The sequence below is a fragment of the Sphaeramia orbicularis genome, chromosome 11 (genome assembly GCF_902148855.1).
Source record: "Sphaeramia orbicularis chromosome 11, fSphaOr1.1, whole genome shotgun sequence".
Classification (NCBI taxonomy): Eukaryota; Metazoa; Chordata; class Actinopteri; order Kurtiformes; family Apogonidae; genus Sphaeramia; species Sphaeramia orbicularis.
In genome coordinates this window covers 48,783,059-48,806,413 of record NC_043967.1, presented here as the reverse complement: position 1 = coordinate 48,806,413, position 23,355 = coordinate 48,783,059, and the positions used below count along the sequence as shown (strand labels likewise).

The window sequence follows — 23,355 nt, the reverse complement described above, 5'->3', positions numbered from 1 at the left end:
CTACCCCACACCCTGGGCTCTGACAACAGATTTACAGGTAATTTGTTTTCTGAAGGGCCCACAACGTTTAACATCCATGAGGTCCACAATTGGTAGCGGCGCCCCAGTCTATTAGTCTCACTCCAGTGTGTTCTGAATGAACCTGATGTACATCTAGTAAGTGCACATAATGACTTACAAATCCTCTCTGACCCAGATCTGACAGCAACGTTATTATTTTCTAGTAAAAAAATAACAATATATAAAATTTTATCTGTAACAAAGGTAAACTTACCCGGTATTTGTTCTCTCCTATCTGCTCCACCTGGAACCTCTTGGCACATTTACACTGGGCCACTTGTCGAGTCACCTGCACAACAGCAAAACATTAATGAGGAAACTCAAAACATCTAAAGACTTAGACATATTCTGTTAATCCAACAGACTGAACTGAGTATAAAATGGCTGAGGTGGATTATGTCGTAGCAGTAGTGTAGTCGTTACAGCACAATGAAAAGATATCTTTACAATTGGACGGAAACCTCATAAGTCCATTTTTGGTCTTTTTTTTAGTCATAAAATGATTCTATTGGTCAGACTTTATGTTGGCCTGACGGTTTTAGAAATATTTAACCAATGAAAAGTGATGAAAATGGGCTATTGTTTTTGGTTCGGTTTGTTTGTTAACACTCTAGCAGCAAAACTATTTGAAATCATACCAAATTGGGTTTATAAATTGCCAGTGACCCAGAATAGATGTCATTACATTTTGGCAAAAGTAGGTCAAAGTTCAAATTTTTCATGACTTCTTAAACCCCCCCCCCCCCCCCCCTTTACTTATAATAGGCGAAATTTCACATGTCTGTAGCAGCAAAACTATTGGGTGAATTCATACCAAATTGGGTTTATATATTGCCAGTGACCCAAAATAGATGTGGTTACATTTTGGGAAAAGTAGGTCAAAGTTATAATTTTTTATGAATTTGTTTGAATCTTTTTCTTCCCCATTTACTTATAATGGGCAAAATTTCGAATGTCTATAAAAACATCACTTTTATTTCAATTCACTTCAAACCTGGCACATATATAGAGGCAATTAACATGCTGATATCACCACACAAATAGACATGATGACATCAGCTGGATCGATGCCAAAATAAGCTACAATACCTGCGAGGGGCGGGGTTTGTTGTGCCTGGCACCACTTGTTTAGAACATACACTGTTTTTCCAGTTTCCTAAAATATAACCCTTTTGGACATAAGAGGTTTCTGCCTGTCCATCTTCAGAATCATTGGTTTTATCATCAGTTTCCTTCACCTCATCCTCGATCTTGTCGGCATCAGTGGTCGGTCTGTAGGCATCTTTGTTGGGATGCAGAGCAGCAACAAACTCGTAGTAGTCGATGTAACCGTCTCCGTCTCTGTCAAAGATGTCTGCCACAGCGGTCATCTCCAGTTTACTGGTGGGAAACTCTGCACCGTAAAACAACAGGAGCGTGTAAGTCAGATAATCTCATTTTTAAAAAACTCAACAGTTTACGCACAACAATGATCTGTGACTGACTTGAGGCCAGGATGCCGTCGATGAACTCCTGTCGTGTGATCTTTCCGTCTTGGTCCTTGTCGATGCGTCTGAAGAAGTCCATGACGCGAGACTTTTTATGGTTCATCCAGCGCATGTACTTCTTCCTCCACACGTCAAAGTCAAAGTTGGCAAATTCTTTGAGCTGAAAAGTGAAAATGCGTTTTAAATTCAGTGTCAGGAAGAACACAGAAAAGAGCAAAATTATGAAGTTAAGTGCCACCAGACAGAAAAATCACAGATGTCAACCCTTAATAGCATTCACACAGAGGAACACATGGGCATAGTTTTAAATTTTTTCCAATCCGAGTTCACCATGATGGATTACTTTGGTGTGAGCAGACATATTTGATACATAAAAATGTGAGGTGACAATACTTGAATAACTGGGAATAACCCGGGAATTTCATTTTTGTGTTCTGGATCTTAATTTGTTTGGGGCAAAGTTGGTCCAAACACACTTTTTACTCAGTTACAGCTCAGGTCCTCCTAGACTGTGCACTCACACTATATTTAACATCAGCATTTAAGCGCTAACTATGAGCAATTAGACTGAATAAAGTATGTTTCAAAAGTGTTTGGAAATTAGACAACCTTGCTGCGGTGTTTTACATTTTCAAAAATACAACACAAATCAACCTGGACTATCGTAAAGGCAACACTCAGAAACTCACCTCTATCATAAATGCTTCAAAATGGACTGATTTTGTCGAACACAGTGACGCTACACTGATGCGATCTGACTACCATTCCATTTCAGATTCTATTCAATACAACACGTACCTCCTCCAGTCGATCCAGAGCATCATTGAGTTTGCGTTGGCGGTCGAGGGCCAGCAGCCAAACCTGCTGCCACCTCGCACAGAGCTGGTTGAGACGTGGGTTTCCCCCTGGAACCTGCATGGCCGCCTGCTGCTGCTGCTGCTGTTGCTGCTGGTGTTTGCCTACAGAGGGTCAAGTCTGCATTAGTCACTGGGTTGAATATGTTTTTTAACATTTGCATTCATGCTATTGTTAGGGAGACTTATATACAGTCACGGAAAAAATTATTAGATCATAAAAACTTATCAAAAACAACGGATATGCAATCAAGTACTAACTCCTGTGTGTATCATGCGGCTAAAACAGAGAAAAGAAAACATGGAATGTCTAAAAGCACTGTTTTTGTCAGTACAATGCCATAGATATTGATGTGAGAACTGAAGTGATTTTGGTTATTATCAAGAAAACATGGAAAATGGATAGATATCAGCTCTGAAATTAAACTACTATGAGCTATTTTTGTTATCATTATATTTGTCCAAAGAAATCTACCTTTAGTTGTACCAGGCATTAAAATGAACAAGAAACTGAAGAAAACAAGGGGTGGTCTAATATTTTTTTCTGTGACTGTATATCACACTGTTCATCTCTGACAGTTTATGCACATTATATACCATTTACCTCTGGCAGTTTGAACAATTACCCAGATATTGCACATTTATGTAAATATATATATATTTTTCTCTTAGTAATAGTAGCTTATTTTTTTCATTTTTATTTTTTATGCTCATTTTCTTTTGTATGCCATTCTTAAATGCCACTTCATTTTATTTGATCTAATTTCCGAGCTAAATTATTCTATTGAAATTTTTATACATCTTAAATTCTCTTGGCATTCAACATGGATGGCAAAGTAGGATTTTCATTGTACAGGGAAACTTGGTTTTTTTTCTGTACACATGACAATAAAAAGCACTTTGAATCGTTGAATCTTGAGTGGGAGGCGACCATATTTGTGATTCGAAGGTAAACAGAAGGTGACGTACGGGTTCCTCTCCTCTCTGCGAGGCTGCTGGGAGGCTCAGCTGGCTTCCTTTTGTAGGTCTTCGTCACCTTGTCGACATCTGGCTGCTTCCTCGTCATCTCTTCCATAAACACCTGAGAATGACAAACGCTGTGAGCCGAGTACACAGAGTACACAGATGTTAACAGAACAAACACAGCCAGGTTTCTGTAGGATTTATTCCTGTTTGGGTGTTTAGTCGCCCACAAACAAACCATGAGTCAGCGAGTAAAAAGGAAACCAACCTGGTGTTCAGTGATGAGTGTTTTGAGTTGTGGGATGTCCTGAGGAAGCGGCTCTGTGTCTCTTTGGACCAGTGTGGTCTCAGCCCACTGTAGCCATGACAACAGCTCCTCCAGCAGGTTAGCATTGTTGAGCACCTCTGTGAGCGCCGTCTCCAGCCGTTGCTCATGCTGCTTCGCCCACGTCAGCACCTGCAGAACCCAGACACAGATGTTACCCTTTTACTTTCATCATCTTAGAAGTTTCATTTTCTAGGTCAGTGGTGTCAAAGTAATTTTAGTTTAAGGGCCAATATGATCTCAAGTGGGCCATACCAGTAAAATAATAACATAATAACCTATAAATAATGACAACTACAAACTTCTGAAAAAAGGGAAATGAAACGCTTTCACGTACAAAGTATCCTTTAAAAAAATGTGAATAACATGAAAAACCATGAACAACCTGACATTTGTTAGGAAAAATAAGTGCAATTTTAACAATATTATGCTTAAAACGAAATATTTTGTGCCTTTGTGGCCTCTGAACTTAAATTTATTATGTTCAGTATAATTTCTGCGTTTCACAAATTCATCCCACAGGTCAGATCAGATCCTTTGGACTCACAGACCACATGTTTGACACCCATGCTCTCGGTTAACAGAAGTTCAGGACATTTTGATGCAGTGTAAATGTTTCCCTCTCACCTCCTCAAAGCGTGCCCTGATGATGGTGATCCAGTGTTTGATGGTGGTGATGGAGTCTGGGTGACACACAGTCAGGATGGCTTCTCCCATACCAGCAGCCTTATTGACATCCACTCTTTTATCCTCCACTGTGCCCATGAAGTCACGATGAGTGTGCAGCAGCGCCTGCAGAGTCTCCGCCTCCTCTGGAAGGACGCCACGGAAACGAAGGGTCTGTTCGGCCTCAGAGAGCCACTCCAGAAGCACCTGAACTGCAGTACGAAACTCCTCTGCCTGAAAATGAAAGAGACAAAATGGTAAAAACAGAGGGAACAAGATTTACTGAGCACAGAAGAAATGAGTAGAAACCTGACCTGTTTGAGGGCCTGCTGGAGACGGGTCTGCTTGGTTACCGACAAAGCACACACTGTATCCCAGCGGTTGCTAAGCTCCTGGAGTTGAACTTTGACCCAGGCTGTGTCATCGCGGCCGGTCTCCATCAGGTCCCGAGCCGAGCGCTTCAGAGCCTGAACGCTGCCGGTCCTCTTACCCATCTCCTTTTGGAAAACCTGCAGATTTGGACATTAATGCACCATGTATGACTCAAACTGCTAAAGTAAAACAAACATGTTAGATACGCTGGAAAAAATCTAAATCTTACCAAGTGTATTTTTCTCATTTCTAGTCAAAATATCTCATCACCCCTAAAATAAGACATAATCACCTAATGAATAACTTTTCAGTGAGATATATGAACTTATTTTTAGACAACAGATCTTGAAAATCTTATTTCAAGAAATCTTACCAGATAATTTTCACTTGTTCCATTGGCAGATTTTTTGCTTGAATTAAGCATAGCTCACTGAAAAGTTACTCTTTTGGTGATCATGTCCTAATTTAAGTGTGATGAGGTATTTTGACAAGAAATGAGAAAAATACATTTGATAAGATTTAGATTTTTTTCCAGAGCAGTTCTGTAGCAGAGTGATCTGTTCAGCAGACCTTATGGGAGTCCATGAGGTTGGACACCAGATCCAGGTCTCCATGCACCGGCTGATCTTCAGCTAGCTGGGGCTCCACCCGGTACAACCAGTCCACCAGGGCCTGCAAGGCCTCGGCAAACTGACCTGAGAACAGCAGAGCCTCCTCCAGCTTGTGTTGCCTGAATAAAGGACAGAAGACAGATGATCGTATTTAACTTTTTACACCTATAGTAAATATTTACCAGCTTCAAAGCCCAGTTTTCATTTTCTTTACCTTTCCACACTCTTGCCACAGACGGTGTCCCACTTGTCACGGACTTCACCCACTAAGTGGTCCAGTTTCTGGGTGTCGGCTGGTAACTGGGCCTTGTCCCTCATGGCCTTTCCAGACCTCACTGTAGTGTCATAAACCGGCTGCTTTGACCCCAATGCTTTCTGAAACTCCTGGAGATGACAATGAAAAAAATAACATTGTAAAAAGGAACAGATGTTGAAATGTTTAATCTGTTACTGTTGTTTGATCTTTGGAGTGTATGCATGTTCTTATGTGAAATCTTCCTTCTGTACCTTATGTTTGGCCAGTTGAACTTTGATCTTGTCTGGTTCATTGGAGATCTCCAGCTCTGAGTCCAGTCTTTTCTCAGCCTCCTCCAGCCAGTCTGTCAGCTTCCTCCAAGCCTCGTGGAACTAAAAGGAGAATGGGCCAGTGTTATTTGATTTTCTAAAAGTATTACTCTCTAACTGAGAGGAATTAGATCCAAAGTGGATTTAATTCATCTAATTTTCAAGTGTAAACTCAATTTTCTCTTTGTCATCTACACAACATTTTACCAGAACACATTTAAATAACACCATCGTCCATAAAGTCTTGTGTTCAGTACCTGTTTGGCCCTTTTGCGGGCCTCATCGAGGTGTCGTCCGCGGTCCAGTGACCTCTGGACCAGCTTGTCCCAGCGGGCCTGGACGCTGAGCAGCAGGTTCTTGATGAGTACGACGTCCTGCTTTAGGCTGGCAAAGCGGAGCTGAGAGCCGGCCTTTTCCAGAGCCAGAACCTGCTCTCGGTGGGTGTTCACTTCATTCACAAATACCTGCAGACATGATGATGATTTAGGATTGAAGATCAAACTCAAGGGAAATAAGTGTTGGAATGGCTGCTAAAGGCTATGTCAGAAATAAAAATGAGAAAAGATCACGTTTAAATGCAATGCTTACAAGCTATTATATTCTAGTTTTACAACATCTGTCAATAAATTGAAAGGTCTAAAATTTAAAGAGCTATGATGGTCTTTTTCTCACCATTATGAAAGCAAAATACTACTCCTCACAATGCAGTTTTGTACAAATAATACTTCACTGAGAAACACAGTCATAGCTTTTAGAGACAGATGGTTTGTTTAGGAACTAGCCAAAGTTGAGATACATGAGGGAATTATTTGCAAACAAATAGAAATGGCTTCACTTCCTCTGCAGTAAAATAAATTTGTAAGTTGTGAATCTATTACTTGTTTCTTGAAAAAGAAAAAAAGCCCTTATTTTCAGTGATTAGCCACCCAAACTGCAGGAGTTAACTAAAAGCGATGTAAATTTCAAGAGTTAGACACATAATTTGTACAAAATTACACTGCATAATAAGTCATAATAGTGAGAAAACAGTCAAAGATAATAAACAAAATTACAGACAGACCATTATAAGCCTTATTATCCTAAAAGGTTTATGAAGTTAGACATTTATTGTAAAAAATAACCTTTAAATAATCAGTGGTTTTAGTATTGTTTCTTATAATGACAGTATCTACCTTGTGCTCGTCGATCTGGAAGAGGACGGTATCCAATATGAGGCTGGGGGGCTGTGCCATGTTCAGGGTCTGCTCAGCCTGGGTCAGCCAGTTGATGGTGTCCTGCAGCGATGTCTGGAAACCGGTTGCCAGGGAAACAGCCTCTTCGAGCTTCGCCTGGAAAGTTCACACAGAGTTCAGAGTTAAGAGAAAATCCACAAGAAAACATCAAACGTTCGCCACAGACCCTACAACAAACAAAGCCGCACATAAAGCCTGGTTTTATTTCCTTTGTAAAGCAATGAGTGACGCATTTAGTAAAGAGCGCCATAGTTCCAGTTTATTATCGTTATTAAAATGCTAAACAAAGGAAAGTAGAGCAGGACAAAGCTGTGTGATGTTCCCCACAGTCTTACCCTGCGGTCGTCCATCTTGGTGTTGAGGCTGGCCCACTTGTTCTGCAGCATGGCCAGGTTCTGCTGGGTCTGAGTTGCACCGGGACCAGCTTCTTCCCCTCCGCGAGCCAGAAGCATGGACTCCCCTTGGTCCAGCAGGCGGTGGTACTGTTCTCCTCGCTGAGTCAACTGGGCCTGAAGCTCCTGGACACAGAGAAGAGCGAAGTGAGCCGAGTCACAACTAAGACCGGAGGCTGGCGCGTTGTTGTGTTTCACCGCGTGGTTTAGAACAATGAAAACGGTTAAAGTTTCAGAGTCACCATATGCCAAGTATGTGTGTGTGTAAACAGAGGAGAGTGTGTAAGATAATACTATGAACATCTGCTAAAAACTTTGACAGTAAAAATGTTATTGTGCTTATAATATCTGTCACTAATATTGCCAATATATCTGTTGTATTATGTGATGGAAGCAAACAGGTTTTTACCTTAAACTAAATCAAATGGGTGAATTTGATATTGAGACAAACTTTGCTTCTGAATTGTAAGTAAAGTTAGAAGGAAGTAAAAATGTGAAATGGTGACTTTGAATCATCATAATGTGGTTGACAATTAAGATCATTTCAGCCCCTAATAAACAATGTTTTAAAGAGAGTGTAAAAAAACCCCCAAAAAAACCCCCAACATTAATTAACAACTACATAAACCGACTAAAAGAGGATGTAGTTCGATGTTTTTATTTTACTTTCACTCAACTTTAACATGCTCCTATCTTCACTTTTAATATCTGTTAGATTCTCAGTTAAATACAGTTATTTAAAATAAAAGTTTTGGCTTCTTTACATTAAATCACTCATTCCCACAAAACATCAGGAACTCGGACTCAACACAAAACTTCAAATCACTACTCAAAACTCATCTGTTCAAACTTGCATTTTCTTGAGCATCTTTTTTTCTCTGTTTTTTTTGTTTTGTTTTGTTTGTTTGTGAAGGATCTTTAAGTGTCCAAAAAAGCACTATATAAGTGGGATGTATACTTATTATTATTAATAAATAATCGTCTTGATTGGAAACAGTTTTTTCAGATACCTTTTTTTATCTACTGTCCTTTGCAATGGATGACATTTTTGTTTTTTTTAAGTAAAACTGTGAAACTCGTCTCCTACAGAGGACAAAAATGCCTTGTTGAGTCTAAAGATGAAATGTCTTGTTTAATGCGTCATGCTTTGTTGGGTGTGGACCCAGAAAGAATAAAGAATTGTACACATGAAAACACTGGAACTGGTTTATTTACACAAGAATATTTTTTTCTACCGATGGAAAATCTGCCTAGGAACTGAAATAAACCAAACATGTTAGTACCACTACTATTTTACCATGATGCACATGTTTCACTGTTTCCACCCAACCTTTTATTTTTTAACAGAGCAGGACACAAACAGCTCTTCTTCTGAGTTCGAGCCCTGCCAGCTTCTCTAATTTCTCCCACTGTGGACATTAATGTGTGAACAGTATTGTGCCCAGTACTGACACGGTGCAGATTAAAGGTGTAACGTTACCATGTGCTGCTGTAGTTGTTCTCTGGCTGTTTCGGGGAGGCCGCCTGTTGGTTTGGCGGCTGACAGCTGGCTCTCCGTCCTCCTCAGCCACTGGAGGAACTCTTCCAACTCTCCATGGAAACCCTCAGCCTACACCAAACGAAGTGATGCAAGAGGTGGAGCAGGTATTAATTAATTATTCTAGTTTCACATTAAAGGTAGGGTAGGAGATTCTGAAAAAACAGTTCGAACAAGCCACATTTTGAAAATACACAATTCAGAAGTCCAAACCCCTTTCTTCAGACTTCCCCCTGCAGCCACACCTCCAGAGTACCGGATTGTACTCACAGAGGGGGGAGGGGGAGGGACATATGGGTGTTGAGTTTGATAGACATGTCACCGTTCAATCATTTCGATGGGCCGGTTAAAATGATTGGATGGTGTTTTTCAGTCCTGTCCATTCCGCAGGTGACAAACATTTTTTATTTTTGGGTTAGAGCATTTAATTAATTGGTTCCAATCGGGGTGTGAAGGGGATTTTTAGCAATACAGTAAAACAGGGGTGTCAAACTCATTTTAGTTCAGGGGCCACATTCAGCTCAATTCGATCTCAAGTGGGCCAAACCAATAGCATAAAAACCTCTAAATAATGACAACTCCAAGTTTTTCTCCTCATTTTAGTATAATAAAAAACATTAAATTATAAAAATATTTACATTCTCAAACTATCCTTTCACAAAAAAAGATGTGAACAACTATTTCTTTCAAAAAAAGCACAGTTTTAACAATATTACGCCTCAGCTTATACCTTATTAACTTGTACATGTGCATTACACAAAATGTTACACAAACATTTGGTAAGAGGCATAATATTGTTGAAATTTGGAAGTTTGGAACTAAAATAAGTATAACTTCTACAATATTATGTGTCATCTTATTAACATAACTTACAAATCGGGTCTACAAATCCACATAACATTTAGTAACAGCAAGAATATTGTTAAAATTGTACTTAATTTTCAGGTTGTTCATATTTTATTGTTATAGGGTTATTAGACTATCATTTTACTTTAGATCACAAGGGGCTAAAACCAGTTCAACACCTTTAACTGTTAACATCTTCAGTGTAATTTTGCGGGTCGGACTGGAACCTTTGGAGGGCCCGTTTTGGCCCACAGGCTGCATGTTTGACACCTGTTCAGTAAAAAATGCTCCAGGAAAACATCTCCTAACCTGCCTTTAAGGTTGTACTACAATATTCCTAAACTGCTGTCATTATGGGCTCTATTACTCTATAATGTGACATATTGTGGAGGTGTTGCAGTATCAGGACCTGCTGCAGGGCGGCCTCCAGCAGTTTCTGTCTCTCCTGGGTCTTGAGCAGGAGGCTTTCCCAGCTCTGATTGAGCTGATCCAGTTGGACCCTCAGGTGGTTGGCCTCATCGCCAGGAGACGACTCGAGGAGCTCAGCGCCAGCACTGTTCACATTCTCCACCGTGGCATGATGGGATAGCACATCATTACGCAACACCTGGAATAGAGGGACGGCACAAAGGTGTTAATTACACTGAACAGAAATTTAAAAAAAGAAGAAAACATGTACCTATCACAGGCTACAGCAGGGTTTAATAAACTAATATCACAAAATGATAACGTTTCAGGGAAAAACAAGTCCATCAAAGGCCTGAATGTAGAAATTCCACAGCACATTATGCTTTAATGAGTTATGGGATTCAGCAGATCCAGTTCTGCTCTGCACTCAGACACAGACTTTGCAATGATTTTTTATTTGCAAGGATAATGTTTTCATTTTTTAGATATGCATACTCTGTAAATTACTGAGTAAAAATATTTTACAATGAGCTGTGGTGCTATATGTGGTCTTGTTTTTTTTTTTTTTTTTTTTTTTTAAACTCTTTTTCTCCTTCATAAATAGACAATAAAAAATATAAGGTGACAGGACACTTTTCATGTGTCCTTGACCTAAAATGATTACTGTTCTACATCTCAGAAGAAAAGATGGGTGGAAAATAATCCAGTTAAATTAAGATTGTCAATCCAGAAATTGTTTTTAAGAGCAAGAGGGGTGTGTAGGATCTTCTGTTTTTGGGAAAATGTACTTAGAAATAAACTTAGACTGGGAAAACCTTTGTTTAAACAGCTTATGTTGTTACCAAATAAACACATTAGATGAAAGCAGAGTAAAAGAAGTAACAGCTATTTTCAGGAAATTCTAAAAGAAACCGTACGTGGTGTTTGGCGAGCTCGATTTCGATGGCCTTGGGGTCAGAGCTGACTGGTCGCTGTGTGTCCAACGTGGTGTGTGTGTGGTTCAGCCAGGCCTGGAGCTCAGACAGGGCATGTTGGAACTGACCCAGGGCCAGCAGGGCAGCCTCCAGCTTATGCTGCGGTGAAAAGGGAACGAGGTTCAGGCTTAAAAATAGGCATTCAAATATTTGACTATAATGAAAAGCAGCTGTCAAATACATGCAATCCTCCACAATGGCAAGAAGACCAACACGGCGAGTTTCCCAGGGGAAGCAGTGGGGTTTGACTCTTAAGGTCAGTTACAGTTTGAGTGTGTTATTCAGGGATAACACTCACTGTTTGACCACACGGCTGCCACATGTGGTCACTTTACCTGTCTGTGGGTGATTTTATCCCCCAAGTTGTCCCAGAGGTGTCTGAGCTCGGTCAGCGGCTCCTGGATCATGTCCCTGTCTGTCTGGTCGGACACTTTCTTTAACAGCAGCTCCCCCTGGTGGCACAACTTCTCCATATCGATCTGCTGCTGGTAGACCTCCACCTTGTACTGCTGCTCAGGCGGATGGAAGAAAAACAGATTGACAGACTGTTATTTCTTGATTTATTTAAAATATGTCTGCATCTATAAACATCCTAAGAATACCCTGATTTTCTTACATCAAATACATGAAAACTTTGAATCACAGAATTTTTGAACTCTTTTTTTTTTTTTTTTTTTTTTAAACTTCTCATAAATTTGTTTGTGGATGGCAAAAAGAACGGCATCATCTACATTCTGATCAAATATTACATCATTCTGAAATCATCATTCCAACCTTGAGTTCATCAATTTGCTGTTTGACAGTTCCCAGGTCAGTTCCCACAGTCGACATGTCACATAGTTTGATGACTGCGTTGTCCAGGTAGTCGAACATGGACTGAAAAACACAAAGACACAAATCATACATTTGGAGATGAGTAGAGTTTGAGTCAAATCTAACAATGGACTTTAAACTTGTTACTTATGACTAGATATTATTTTAATATGATACAAACCTGGAGAGCGTCCTGATACTGCACAGATGCAGACATGGCCTCCTCCAGTCTCTCCATCCTCTCTCTCCAGGTCCGGTTCAGACCTTCCCAGGCAGCGTTCATCTGCACCACAGAAACAGGATGACAAGAGGTTATATGAAAGAGTCAACAAACCTCTGCAGACACACATATTACTGTATAACATTCAAAGCTGTGGGTCTCCGTAAAAAAAAAAAAAAAAAAAAAAAAAGCTTTTTTATAACATTGTGAAGAAATGTGGAATCATGGGAACAGCTGGTTTTTGCACCACTGGAGGTGAAAATGTATCTGCCTCAAAAAAATGAATGTGTAAAGATGAGGTAAAATACTGAAGTTTTATTTACATTGAATTTAGTCATTATTCATTCATTTATTCACTGAACAGTTTTAGATAATGTTAACTAACATAACATTAAATGCTATCTTTACATTATATGAGCAGACTTGTCTAATGTGTAATCTCTTATCATGTTATAGTATTAGCACATTGTAGTAACCTAGGTAGATGGTGAAGTATAATTAAATGAAGTCTACTAGAGCATTATGTTGCAAAATGTGTTACTGTGTCTTAACTTCTGATATTTTATCCAGTGTTGATGGGTGACCAAATGAAATGGGTTGTTAAATTTGATTAAAATACATAGATTTCTCTGAATTTGAAAATTGGAAAGATAAGATAAGATAAAGTTTATTGATCCCCCAAAAGGGAAATTCAAATGTACAGCAGCACAAGGCAATATACAAGAAATACAATAAAAATAAAGGATAAAAAAATTTAAAAGGTAACTAAAAATGACAAAAAATTAGTAATAATAATAAAATTATATAATCTGGTGTAAAATGCCTTGTTTTAGACATTTTCATGCAGAAATGTTTTATATCTCAGTTGCATGTCTCACCTCATCGATGGTTTTCTTGACTTCTGGTTTCTCAGTTTCTCCACAGGCAAAGATGAGGTCTGCTCCGAGGGTCCTGACAAACTCCAGCTCCTCCCTCAGTCCGTCTGTCTCTGCCTTGATGGCCTAAGAAACAAAAAATGAATGAACAGGTGAGTCGTTTAAAAGGGAAAAAAAACTACATTCGCTCGCTCTCGTCTGTGTGTTTATTGATTGTTATTTCTCACCTCAGCTGCTTCGATCTGTTGTTTGATGAGGGAGGGGTCCACTCCAGGGTCCTCCAGCTCTTTCACGATGTCTTGGGAGTCTCTGAGCGTGCTCAGTAGAGCGGCCACATCAGCCCAGAACTTTCCGGCCAGGTCCAGGACGTCGTTGAGTTTGCCCTCCCTCTCCTCGGCGCGTTGACGGATCTCATCCCACAGCGAGCGCAGACGCAGGAGACGTGAACGTACAGCTGGAGGGAAAAGGAGGAAGGATTAGCATGAAATATGGAGGCAGAAAGGAACATATGAAGGGATGTTTTACTAGTCATTTTTCAGCAGATCAGGCTAAAACAACACTAAGATAGAATAAGGTTATGAGTTGTGGTTGTCTGAATGTTGCCCTCTGCTGTTGTCCGGCTTAGTTGAGTCTTTCATCAGTCTACTCCCACCATCGATGGACAGTGAGGCCTTTCATTTTACAGTGCAGAGGGATGGACGGTATCTAAACAGGCCGTTCATCTGAGGGCTCGGGAACAAAGACCCGCATTTGTCTCACAATGTGGTGAAACTGGAAGAAATATGCAGATCTTTTCCTGCTGAATCGGTTCCATTACAAGATTTGACAGGGTCTGCACATTGATTTAGTGCCACTAGAAACAATGTCCTACAGAGAATAAAAGTGAAATCTTCATATTTTTTCACATGCTTGTCACATGAACACATTTACTTGTGTCCACTGTTTTCTGCATGTTACAAATGGCCACATTAGTCTGGACACTAACAGAAGTTACACAGGAGAATTAAACTAGAATCAAAGGTCCAAATTCCATCTCTGAAAATGGGACACAATAAACAAAATTACATTTTCTTCAAACACATCGTACAATTCACTTGTTTAAGCTGATCCCACCTGGGCTATAAGGCCATTTCAGTCCAAAACAAAGCTCCTTGTAACAGGCTCTTCTTCTTTTTTGCCATAAAAATGTTAATAGCATAGTATAATCTAATTAATGTTGGCTCTCTGTTCTGTGCTGCTACTTGTTGCTGTCGGGCAGAAACCTCGTAAGTCCATTTTTGATCTTTTTTTTTTTTTTTTTGCCATAAAATGATTCTATTGGTCAGTCTTCAAGCTGGCCTGATGGTTTTAGAAATATTTAACCAATGAAAAGTGTTGAAAACTGCTTGTGACTACATCTCTTAACTCCATTCATTTATTTAGAATATGCATCATTTTTCCAGTTTCCTGAAAAATAACTGTTTTTGACATGAGAGGTTTCCCCCCAACAGCAACATTATATTATGTTCATGTTATTTGTACATTGGTTGGTGTGGAGGGGTTTATTGTATTTATCTGATGTGTTACATTTAAGCTTCTTTCATATGTTTGTATAACTGATAATATATGGAAAACAGCATATTTAGCTTATTTTTATACATGATATAAAGATTCCTTTTCCTTTTCTTTCCGGAAAATGGTGGCTAGATCGTAACAAAAATAGAATAAATAGACCAAAAATAACATTATTACTGGCTGAGGTTCTTGGCTGAATGTGGTCTGGTGTGATTTAAGTGTCTAAATATGATCTCACCCTGGGCGGCGGGGTCGTCGTGGGCAGCTCGGCCGATGAGCTCCTCTCCGCGGGCGCAGAGGGCGGAGAAGCTTGGCAGCAGCTTGTCCAGCTCCAGCCCTTGGGCTCGGTGCTCCGCCAGCTGCTCCCTGATCTTCTCCACCTCGGCTGCCACCGGAGGAGGCTGCCGCAGCCGCTGCACCGCCCCCTCCAGGGTCTCCAACAGAGGGTCCATCTTATCGTGAAACTGTAGATGGAGATGGAAGAGAAAGAGTTATGACGAGAAAGAGTGTGTTGAGGTGTTTGGGTTTTTACTACTGAGTGACATGATGATAGTCTGAAATACTGAGATTATACGTGGGTGGTCAGCTATCTGTTACAGGTATCCTCACACTGTAAAGTTTTTTATTTCTTTTTTTTTTTTTTAGAAAAGGTGATCAGAATAAAAATCGTGATTGCAGTCATACATCACAGTGATACATGTTGAGTATGAGAATTTTTTGTGGTCAGAGACATTAATTATTTATTCTAAATATATATTCCACTGAAAATAATCTGCATTTAAAATGTCTTAACCACAAAACAGAGAAATAAATAATGGTGATTTAGCAAAAGCAAAGTGTTCTCTTCTGTTTTGTTGTAGCTTTTTTTTTCATGAATGGAATATATATATATATATATATATATATATATATTTTTTTTTTTTTTTTTTTTTTGAGTTAAACTGAGTGATGATAATGATGTTGTATCATTAAGCTTTCATAATGAAGAAAGAACATCCTACAGCTCACACTGGTATCTTCATTAAAATGAAGATGAACCACACTACACTTAAGCATGAATCACACTTTGCTTAGAGCTGGATTTCACAGACACAGAAAAAAGAACTGCATGGAAAAAATAGTATATTGGGAGTATTTTAGACAGAAAATCAAGAGGGAATGGCCTCCTCTGTGATTTCACCCTGTAGATCTCTATATTGACTTTCGTCATGTCACCCAGACTGTGGAACTCTCACAGAATTTTAATTTAACTACGACACAAAAGGGAGCTAAACGAAGTCCTCTGAGAGAACCGAGGAGACGTTAAGGACAAGGAAGAAGACACAACACATTTTACTACTTTAAACTGGGGTGAATAAAACTGCGTAATCATCACATGACACAACAAATCTAATCTGGCTGGACAGAAAGATTTTTGCGACACAAAAAGGAAGAAACTGTACGTAACTGGTTTTAAGGATTCGGATTAAACCTAATTGAAGACTGAGCTCAGTTTCAGATTAGGTTAATTCCAAGTCTATACACTGCAAAAATCAAAATCTTATTTCCAGTCAAAACATCTCATCACACTTAAAATAAGACATAATCACCTCAAGAGTAACTTTTGAACAGGTGAAAATTATCTTGGTAAGATCTCTTGAAATAAGATTTTCAAGATCCTTTGTCTAACAATCAGTTCTTATATCTCACTGAAAAGTTACTCTTTAGGTGATTATGTCTTATTTAAAGTGTGATAAGATATTTTAACTATAATTGATAAAAAATACACTTGGTAAGATTTTGATTTTTTTCCAGTGCAAAAGGACAGTTGCTAAAATATTTGTCAGTTGTGTGGTCACTCAGGGTTAACAGACACATAATTTGATGCAGAACTTTAATACAGAGGCTTAAATTCAGGTTCAAATGATGTATGTTGATTTTGATTCACATTTATTCCACCAAATCATGCAGAGCTGCGGCCTGAGTGCCAGTTTTGTTGCTGTCAGTCTGTGGTCTTACCTCTACCAGCTGGGTGATTGCAGTGAGCAGTGACCATGGAGAAAATGGTGGTGGTGCAACACACACAGCACATCCACAATGAATGAGGGGTTGGGGGGGGGGGCGGTGGAGGGAATGATGCGGGTGTGGAGGGACGAGAGGACGATGAGGGGGTGGACATGACGAGGGGGATTGAGGTGAAGTTAAAGGACGACATAGGAGGTGGAGTGAGGGATAAAGTGCAGGTGGAAAGAGAGAAGGAGTTTGAAACAAAACGTGGGTGAGTTCAAGGGGGTGGAGGGTGGAGAAACAAGACAATGAGTTAAATCAGATACATGCATACAGTACAAAATGACACGCATTATTGATGACTGCACCGTTCAGTCTGCTACGAAGAGATTCAGTGATTCAATGATGTCTAATGAAATGGAGAGCAGAGAGGAAGTAAAATGTCTGTAGAGAAAACTACAATAAAAGACATGATGTGATGATACTAGGGGCGTAACGATACAGAAACTGGAAGATCCACTAACCTAACTGTGTAATTTGTAAATATTACACCTTAAACCCTTTTTTTTCATGTGACTACACACTCAACCCATGCAGATGATCTTAAACAAATGTATTTATGGTAATATTATTATGACTCATTTGCTGGAAAAAAAACAGCACTATTTCATATACTAGTTAATATGTACACTAGTCCTCAGCAATGTTTTTATGTCATTTTTTAAAAAAATTTAATAATGTTCAAGATTGCAGTTAATTTAATATATTTTCTTCAGAGAAAAAGAGCTGTATGTGGTTAAAAAAAACCTCAAACTGGATCGTTACACCCCTGGTCATGATACACTTTGTTAAAAGTATGTTTTATTTGAGCAATAATCTGCTGTGAAGCGAGACTGAACACTGCCTCTTCCATGGAAGATATCACTTTACAGAGTACGTCCAAGCAATTAGTCCACAAAAGTACAAATTAAAGTTGTCTGAACTTGTTGACTTGTCATCCTGCTGCAGTGCAGTGAATCCAACAGAAACAAAAACACACACAGACCTCATGCTGTTCGATAATCACATCGAGTCTCTGTCTTGTCTGGGCAGCAGACATTGTCTAACGAGCTATAAACAGACCTGGGCCAAACAACGTTTATCTGCACTGGGACGAAAATGGACTTTAACAAATTGGGCAAATTCAGACTCCAAATGTTTTAACGACGGCAGCAACAGGCCTGAATAATTCTGAATACTTAAACTGTTTGGACCCAGGTCTGCAGGGAGGGATCAGTTTTCTGTATTGAGTAAAACAGATAAGGCTTTGTCCTGTTTGATGTACCTGTGCAGACTGGGATACGGCCTCATCCAGGGCTGTAGCGCGACCTTTGACCTCCTCTTTGATGGCCAGGTAGCGTCTTTCGGCCTCGTTGTAGCGCTGTGTCACCGTTTCCCCCTCGTGGAGGCTGAGCTCGGCCAGCTGAGGTCCAATCTTCAGCAGTTTGTCGATGTGGGGTTTGTGCTCTGCGATGGACTCCCTGAGCAGCTGCAGACGAAGCGAAAACACAAAAAGATGGTTAAAAACATGAAAATATGCAGCAGATATATGTGTATCTATTGGGATACCATTAAGTAGTTGTCCGTGTGCAACAACAATGTGTACATATGCTCATATTTGTAGACTTATAGGTGGATGTATGTCCTCAATTACATGAAATAGCAAAATGTATGAAACTCATTAATGAATACAAAGTGATGTCAGAGGAACCATTTTGCACACCTGGACATGATCTGATTCAACATGAGAATATATCTGAATGATCTGACATGGACCGAAACAGGACAATACTCAAGCTAACTCAACCCTCTTATCATGATGGGATAATATTGTGACTCATTGACCCACTTTGTTACCATTGTACTTAAAGTTTTGATACTGCCCTGTCTGTGCTTGTTAACGTCTGTTGCCTCTTATGCCTTTGCATTTTCGTTTTGTCTGTTTGATAAAATATGTAAAATCTGTCAAAAATAAAGTATAAAAAAACCAAAACAAAACACGAAACTAAGGATGTGAAAGGTAGTCAGAAAAAGAACAGAATAAAGGGACATTTAAATGACTGACTTGACGTTTCTTACCCTCATCTGGTCCTGCTGCAGGCGGAGAGCGTCGGTGTCGATGGCCGGAGGTGGGAGCTGAGTGATCAATGTTTCAGTCTCACCCAACCAGGGGTCCAGTTCTTCGTAGGTCTCCCAGAACCGGGCCACCAGAACCTGGGCCTGCTCCAGGGCTGAGAACCGCTCACTGTGGCTCTGACTCACAGCATCATAACGTGCGCTCAGAGAATCTGTCTTCACCTGAACAACAGGAGAAAAACAACATGATACTAGTGTTAAGACTCTTGATGCTGCACTTGGAACAGATTAGTCAGCAGGTAGAAACGTGTGCATCACTACAGAGATTTTTGACTTTAAAATGTTTGATATTTTATTTTTGTTTTGCAGGTTCATCCTTTCCTCTTCTGCTATGTGATGACCGTATCTCTATTACAGAGGACTACACATCTATAACATGCATATAATACATAAATAAAACTATGTATAGCCATGTTGATATGGATGTAAGAACAGACATCAAAGCATTGTGAATGAAAGTGAATGAAATATTTGAAAGTTGTCATTGGAAGTGATTAAAAGACTTAATTCCGTGCAAAGTGAAAATGAATATTAATATTTTTCTGGCACATTTTGATGGAATTTTGATGAATTAAAATATTTATCAAATGTATCCTCTCAAAGATCCTTAAAAAGCTTCATCTTATGCAAAATGTAGCTTCTAAAAGTGTGAGTCCTTTAGTAAAAAAACAGTAAAAAGCCATGAACTTTACATACTGTCTTATCAGGAATTAAACTCTTACATGAAGAATATCTCATTATTATTATTATGGAATGCATGAATTACATGAAGAGGTGAAAATGTGTTGTATTGTAGTGAGTTTTTACCTAATGCAATGTCTTACACATAGTAATTTTGCAGTTTTTACAGTAAATGTGACCAATTTGGACAAAAACATGCCTATTCTGCAAAATGACCGCATCATTTGTCTAAATATGTCCGGACACACACACACAAGCAGATGACGCATAGACTTGGGTTTAAATTACATTTTCCCTTCATCTCCTTTTTTTCCCTCTTCATCAGTGACTCACCATCAGAGCGTCCTTCTGGGCGTCGCTGCAGGTTTCCAAAATGTCATCTCTAGTGCTGAGGAGCTGATCCACGGTGTCTTTGTGGCGGATGATGTCGATGTTGAAGGCCCTCTGGACCTGCAGCTGGGCCACCGTCACATCGGGCTCCAGACTCAGGGGTCCCAGAGACGCCAGCTTACGCTCTGTCTCGCCGACCCAGGCCAGCTCTGCATCCACCGCCTCCTCGTACTGATGGAAGAAAGAACATGTGTTAAGTAGGATGAATAAGTCGGATTAGATTTTAGTTCATTACCAATTAGCCTGTTTGGTTATGCTCACAGATACCGAGTTCAATAAGGATGAAAGAAACGCAGAAATAGCTTTCATTTTCTCACCAATTTCTTTTCGACTGACGACATTATGAGAAAATCAGATCATCTGATTTAGGTGGAAATGGCTCTTATTGGAATTTAAAGGAGTGATATTTTGCTTTTTTAAATGGAATTATGCATTTTCAAACATTTCCATGTGGTCTACATAAAGTGTCAGTGCTATGCTCGGGTCTGAATTCTTCATTAATTCAATTCCACAGGTCTTCAAACCTCTTTCTGAGTAATGAAACCAGAAAGGTGGTTGGTGGTTTTGAGCGCTGGCTCTTTAAATGCACATGACCCCACCCCCTCCAGGTTACTGACCGTGCGTCTATGTCCCATTCAGCCACTTGCGTTCGTTAATACAACCAACAACTGAACATTTCAGGTAATCGGCTCAAAATATGGACATATTTTCAGTTTTTACTACAACCTCTGCTGCTGACAAACACTTATGTTGTACTCGGAGAAATGTTCCGTCAGAAGTCTTGACCTTATTTGTGCAAATGTTGTGACGTAACTAGTTATAAAACATAACAAATTAAGAAGGAATTGAAACAGGTTGTAGAAATCCACTTGATTTTTGCTAGAATGAATATAAAGATAGCTTTGCAGCACCTGGAGGGTTCAAATTCAAACTTTCTGAACTATTAGGCTCCAAATACACAAATAAATGAACCAAAGACTAATAAAAGTGGGTTTAGCAAAATATGACCCTTTTAAAAGACCTTTTTTTTCTTGCAGCCTGAACGTGCATGCAGTACCTGTTGTGACCTCTGGATGGCAGCCTGTACCAGCTGCACCCTCTGTGTGATGGTTTCATCTGCCTGACGGTAGCGTTGATTGGCGTCGGCGACCAGACGGTCCAGTCCCTCACGTGCTCGCCAAGGTACCAGATCCAACAGAGCGCTGCCCACCTCGTTCACCGTGTCCAGCACGAGACGCTTCTCCGCCGACACTTTCTTCAGCTCCTGCACAAATGCATTTTACAAAACATTAGCTGTGGAAAAACCGCCTTGAACTTGTTTACCTCAGCAGTTCTCTGGTGGGAACTGAGGTTGTACAACATGTCGACAACATGATTGCGGTCATGTAGTGAATGGAAGATTTATAAGATGTTAAACACATGAAATGTCAAAGCTGAGTGAAAAATTAAGGCAACAAATGGAAAAGCAACGATGCTTTTACAAACTGTTATTGAGTCCCGAGAGATCAACGTTTCTATGGTAACTTGATGAAGGGGAGGACGATATTGGAAAAGCTTAAAATGTCAGAACAAACTAAATCTGTCAGCAGTTGTTCATTTCAAATAAGTGCCACTTCTTCTAACATGGGATAAATACAAATCTGTCTGAAGTGAATGACTAGGTACAAAGTAGTTTTATCAATCTGAGGAAAAGTCCACAAACTGAACAGATTTGTTTATCGAAAGTTTGTTTTTTTCTTCTTTTGTTTTCCATTAACCCTGTGATGAGCCCTCAGACTTATTCCTGTAAATAAAACTGGATATAAAGTAGTTAAAACCAGGTTTAAATCCAGCTCTGACAATAATGGCCCCGCTTAGTCACTATTAATAATCCAATGACGTCATATTTGACGATACAGTACATTTACTTCAACACTTCACATTTTTGCAGTTATTTTATTTAAGCAGGATTTTTCAAGCGTAACTTTTGCTTAAACAACATATTTGTCATATAAAATATTAAACCAGAAACACCAAACTATCTAAATACAGACACTGAAAAAGTTTTATTACGAAAGAACAAGTCACACAACAATACTGATGTAGTCTCCTACCTTCTGTCTTTCCTGATAGGCTGGTGTGGCGTCAGGCTCCACATTGTTGAGCTCCGCCTCCACGCCATCCAGCCATTGGTTCACGTCTTCATGAGCGCTGGCGAACCGGGTGGCGAGCTGCAGGGCCTGCTCCAGGGTCCGCAGGGCTTTGCTGCTGCTGGCCGTCATTTCAGCATAGCGAGACTTGATGCCGTCCAACTTCTCCTGGATCAGAAGAACCTCCTCACCTGCAAGAAGACACAGAAGTCAGACACGAACAGAAACACACCAATAAAGTATTTTACTACCAGGTACGAGTTCAACCCATAAAGACCCAAACAACCACTGGTGACCAAAAATCATCTACCAACATAAAATGTTTAATAACTTCTGATCCATTAATTCTATCAATCCATGTAAATAATTGGTGTAAAATGCAGTTTATCATCTTTTCACGGTCATCAGATATGATCCATCTGGACGTTCAGAGGCTCCATAGTTACTGTGGAAACACCGCCATCTTCTACAACATTGATTCAACATAAAAGACATCGAGTTTGATCAATTAAAGTGCATGGAGACACTTGGTTTATGTTCAGTTAATGGTAAATTTTGTTGAAAAAGTCAAGTTTTCTTAATTTTTCTCCGTTTCTGATATGACAATTACCTTTAATCTAAGCTTTTATGAACATCAACATAATCAGTAAATGAAATATGGGAAAATACCTGATTTTCATTGAAGAAATGCAAAATACAGAGGATAATATTATAATAAATGGTGATAAATCACTTAAAGGTTAAACAAAGAGAAAAATTCAAATGGGAAATGCCGCAAAAGTAGCACTGGGTCTTTATGGGTTTAAAAGACAATATGTAATAAAAACACTATATTATGTATATATTAAGTCAACAACATGAAGAGCATATTCTCTTCATTGTGTAACACCATCCACATTACATGATAATCTGCTGCATTTCATTAAAATAAACAGTCAAAATGAATAATGTGGTAATAAATACACTGGTGTTAAGGCCAACTCTGATCTTAGTCTAAATAAAAATCTATATATTTTTGAAATACATCCAAATTCAGAGGCTTCATATCAAATTATTTACATTTATCAATATTTAACCTCACAGAAACCCTTAAAAAGCTTCATGTTATGCCAAATGTACCTGCTGTAGCTGATAAAAAGTGAGTGTTTTAGTAAAAAAACACCACAAAAAACATGGAAATTTACATACTGTCTTCACGAATTAAACTCTTACATGATCAATATCTGTTTATTTTTACAAAA

At 39.4% G+C, this 23,355-nt stretch overlaps 1 protein-coding gene across 1 annotated transcript in view; it reads right to left on the bottom strand.

The window, feature by feature from the left end:
* Positions 1 to 23,355, bottom strand: part of macf1a (microtubule actin crosslinking factor 1a) — a 377,887-nt gene that overhangs the window by 19,471 nt on the left and 335,061 nt on the right. The window contains 29 exon segments of the mRNA XM_030146682.1: positions 275 to 349; positions 1,299 to 1,453; positions 1,545 to 1,707; positions 2,346 to 2,506; positions 3,371 to 3,482; positions 3,633 to 3,821; positions 4,317 to 4,589; positions 4,670 to 4,864; positions 5,298 to 5,457; positions 5,553 to 5,722; positions 5,846 to 5,965; positions 6,160 to 6,366; positions 7,075 to 7,230; positions 7,470 to 7,652; positions 9,007 to 9,135; positions 10,319 to 10,516; positions 11,235 to 11,390; positions 11,627 to 11,800; positions 12,066 to 12,167; positions 12,286 to 12,387; positions 13,203 to 13,325; positions 13,427 to 13,653; positions 14,992 to 15,217; positions 16,752 to 16,760; positions 18,064 to 18,267; positions 18,858 to 19,076; positions 19,929 to 20,156; positions 21,043 to 21,249; positions 22,079 to 22,305. Of these exon segments, the coding sequence (XP_030002542.1) occupies positions 275 to 349; positions 1,299 to 1,453; positions 1,545 to 1,707; positions 2,346 to 2,506; positions 3,371 to 3,482; positions 3,633 to 3,821; positions 4,317 to 4,589; positions 4,670 to 4,864; positions 5,298 to 5,457; positions 5,553 to 5,722; positions 5,846 to 5,965; positions 6,160 to 6,366; positions 7,075 to 7,230; positions 7,470 to 7,652; positions 9,007 to 9,135; positions 10,319 to 10,516; positions 11,235 to 11,390; positions 11,627 to 11,800; positions 12,066 to 12,167; positions 12,286 to 12,387; positions 13,203 to 13,325; positions 13,427 to 13,653; positions 14,992 to 15,217; positions 16,752 to 16,760; positions 18,064 to 18,267; positions 18,858 to 19,076; positions 19,929 to 20,156; positions 21,043 to 21,249; positions 22,079 to 22,305 (4,850 nt within the window).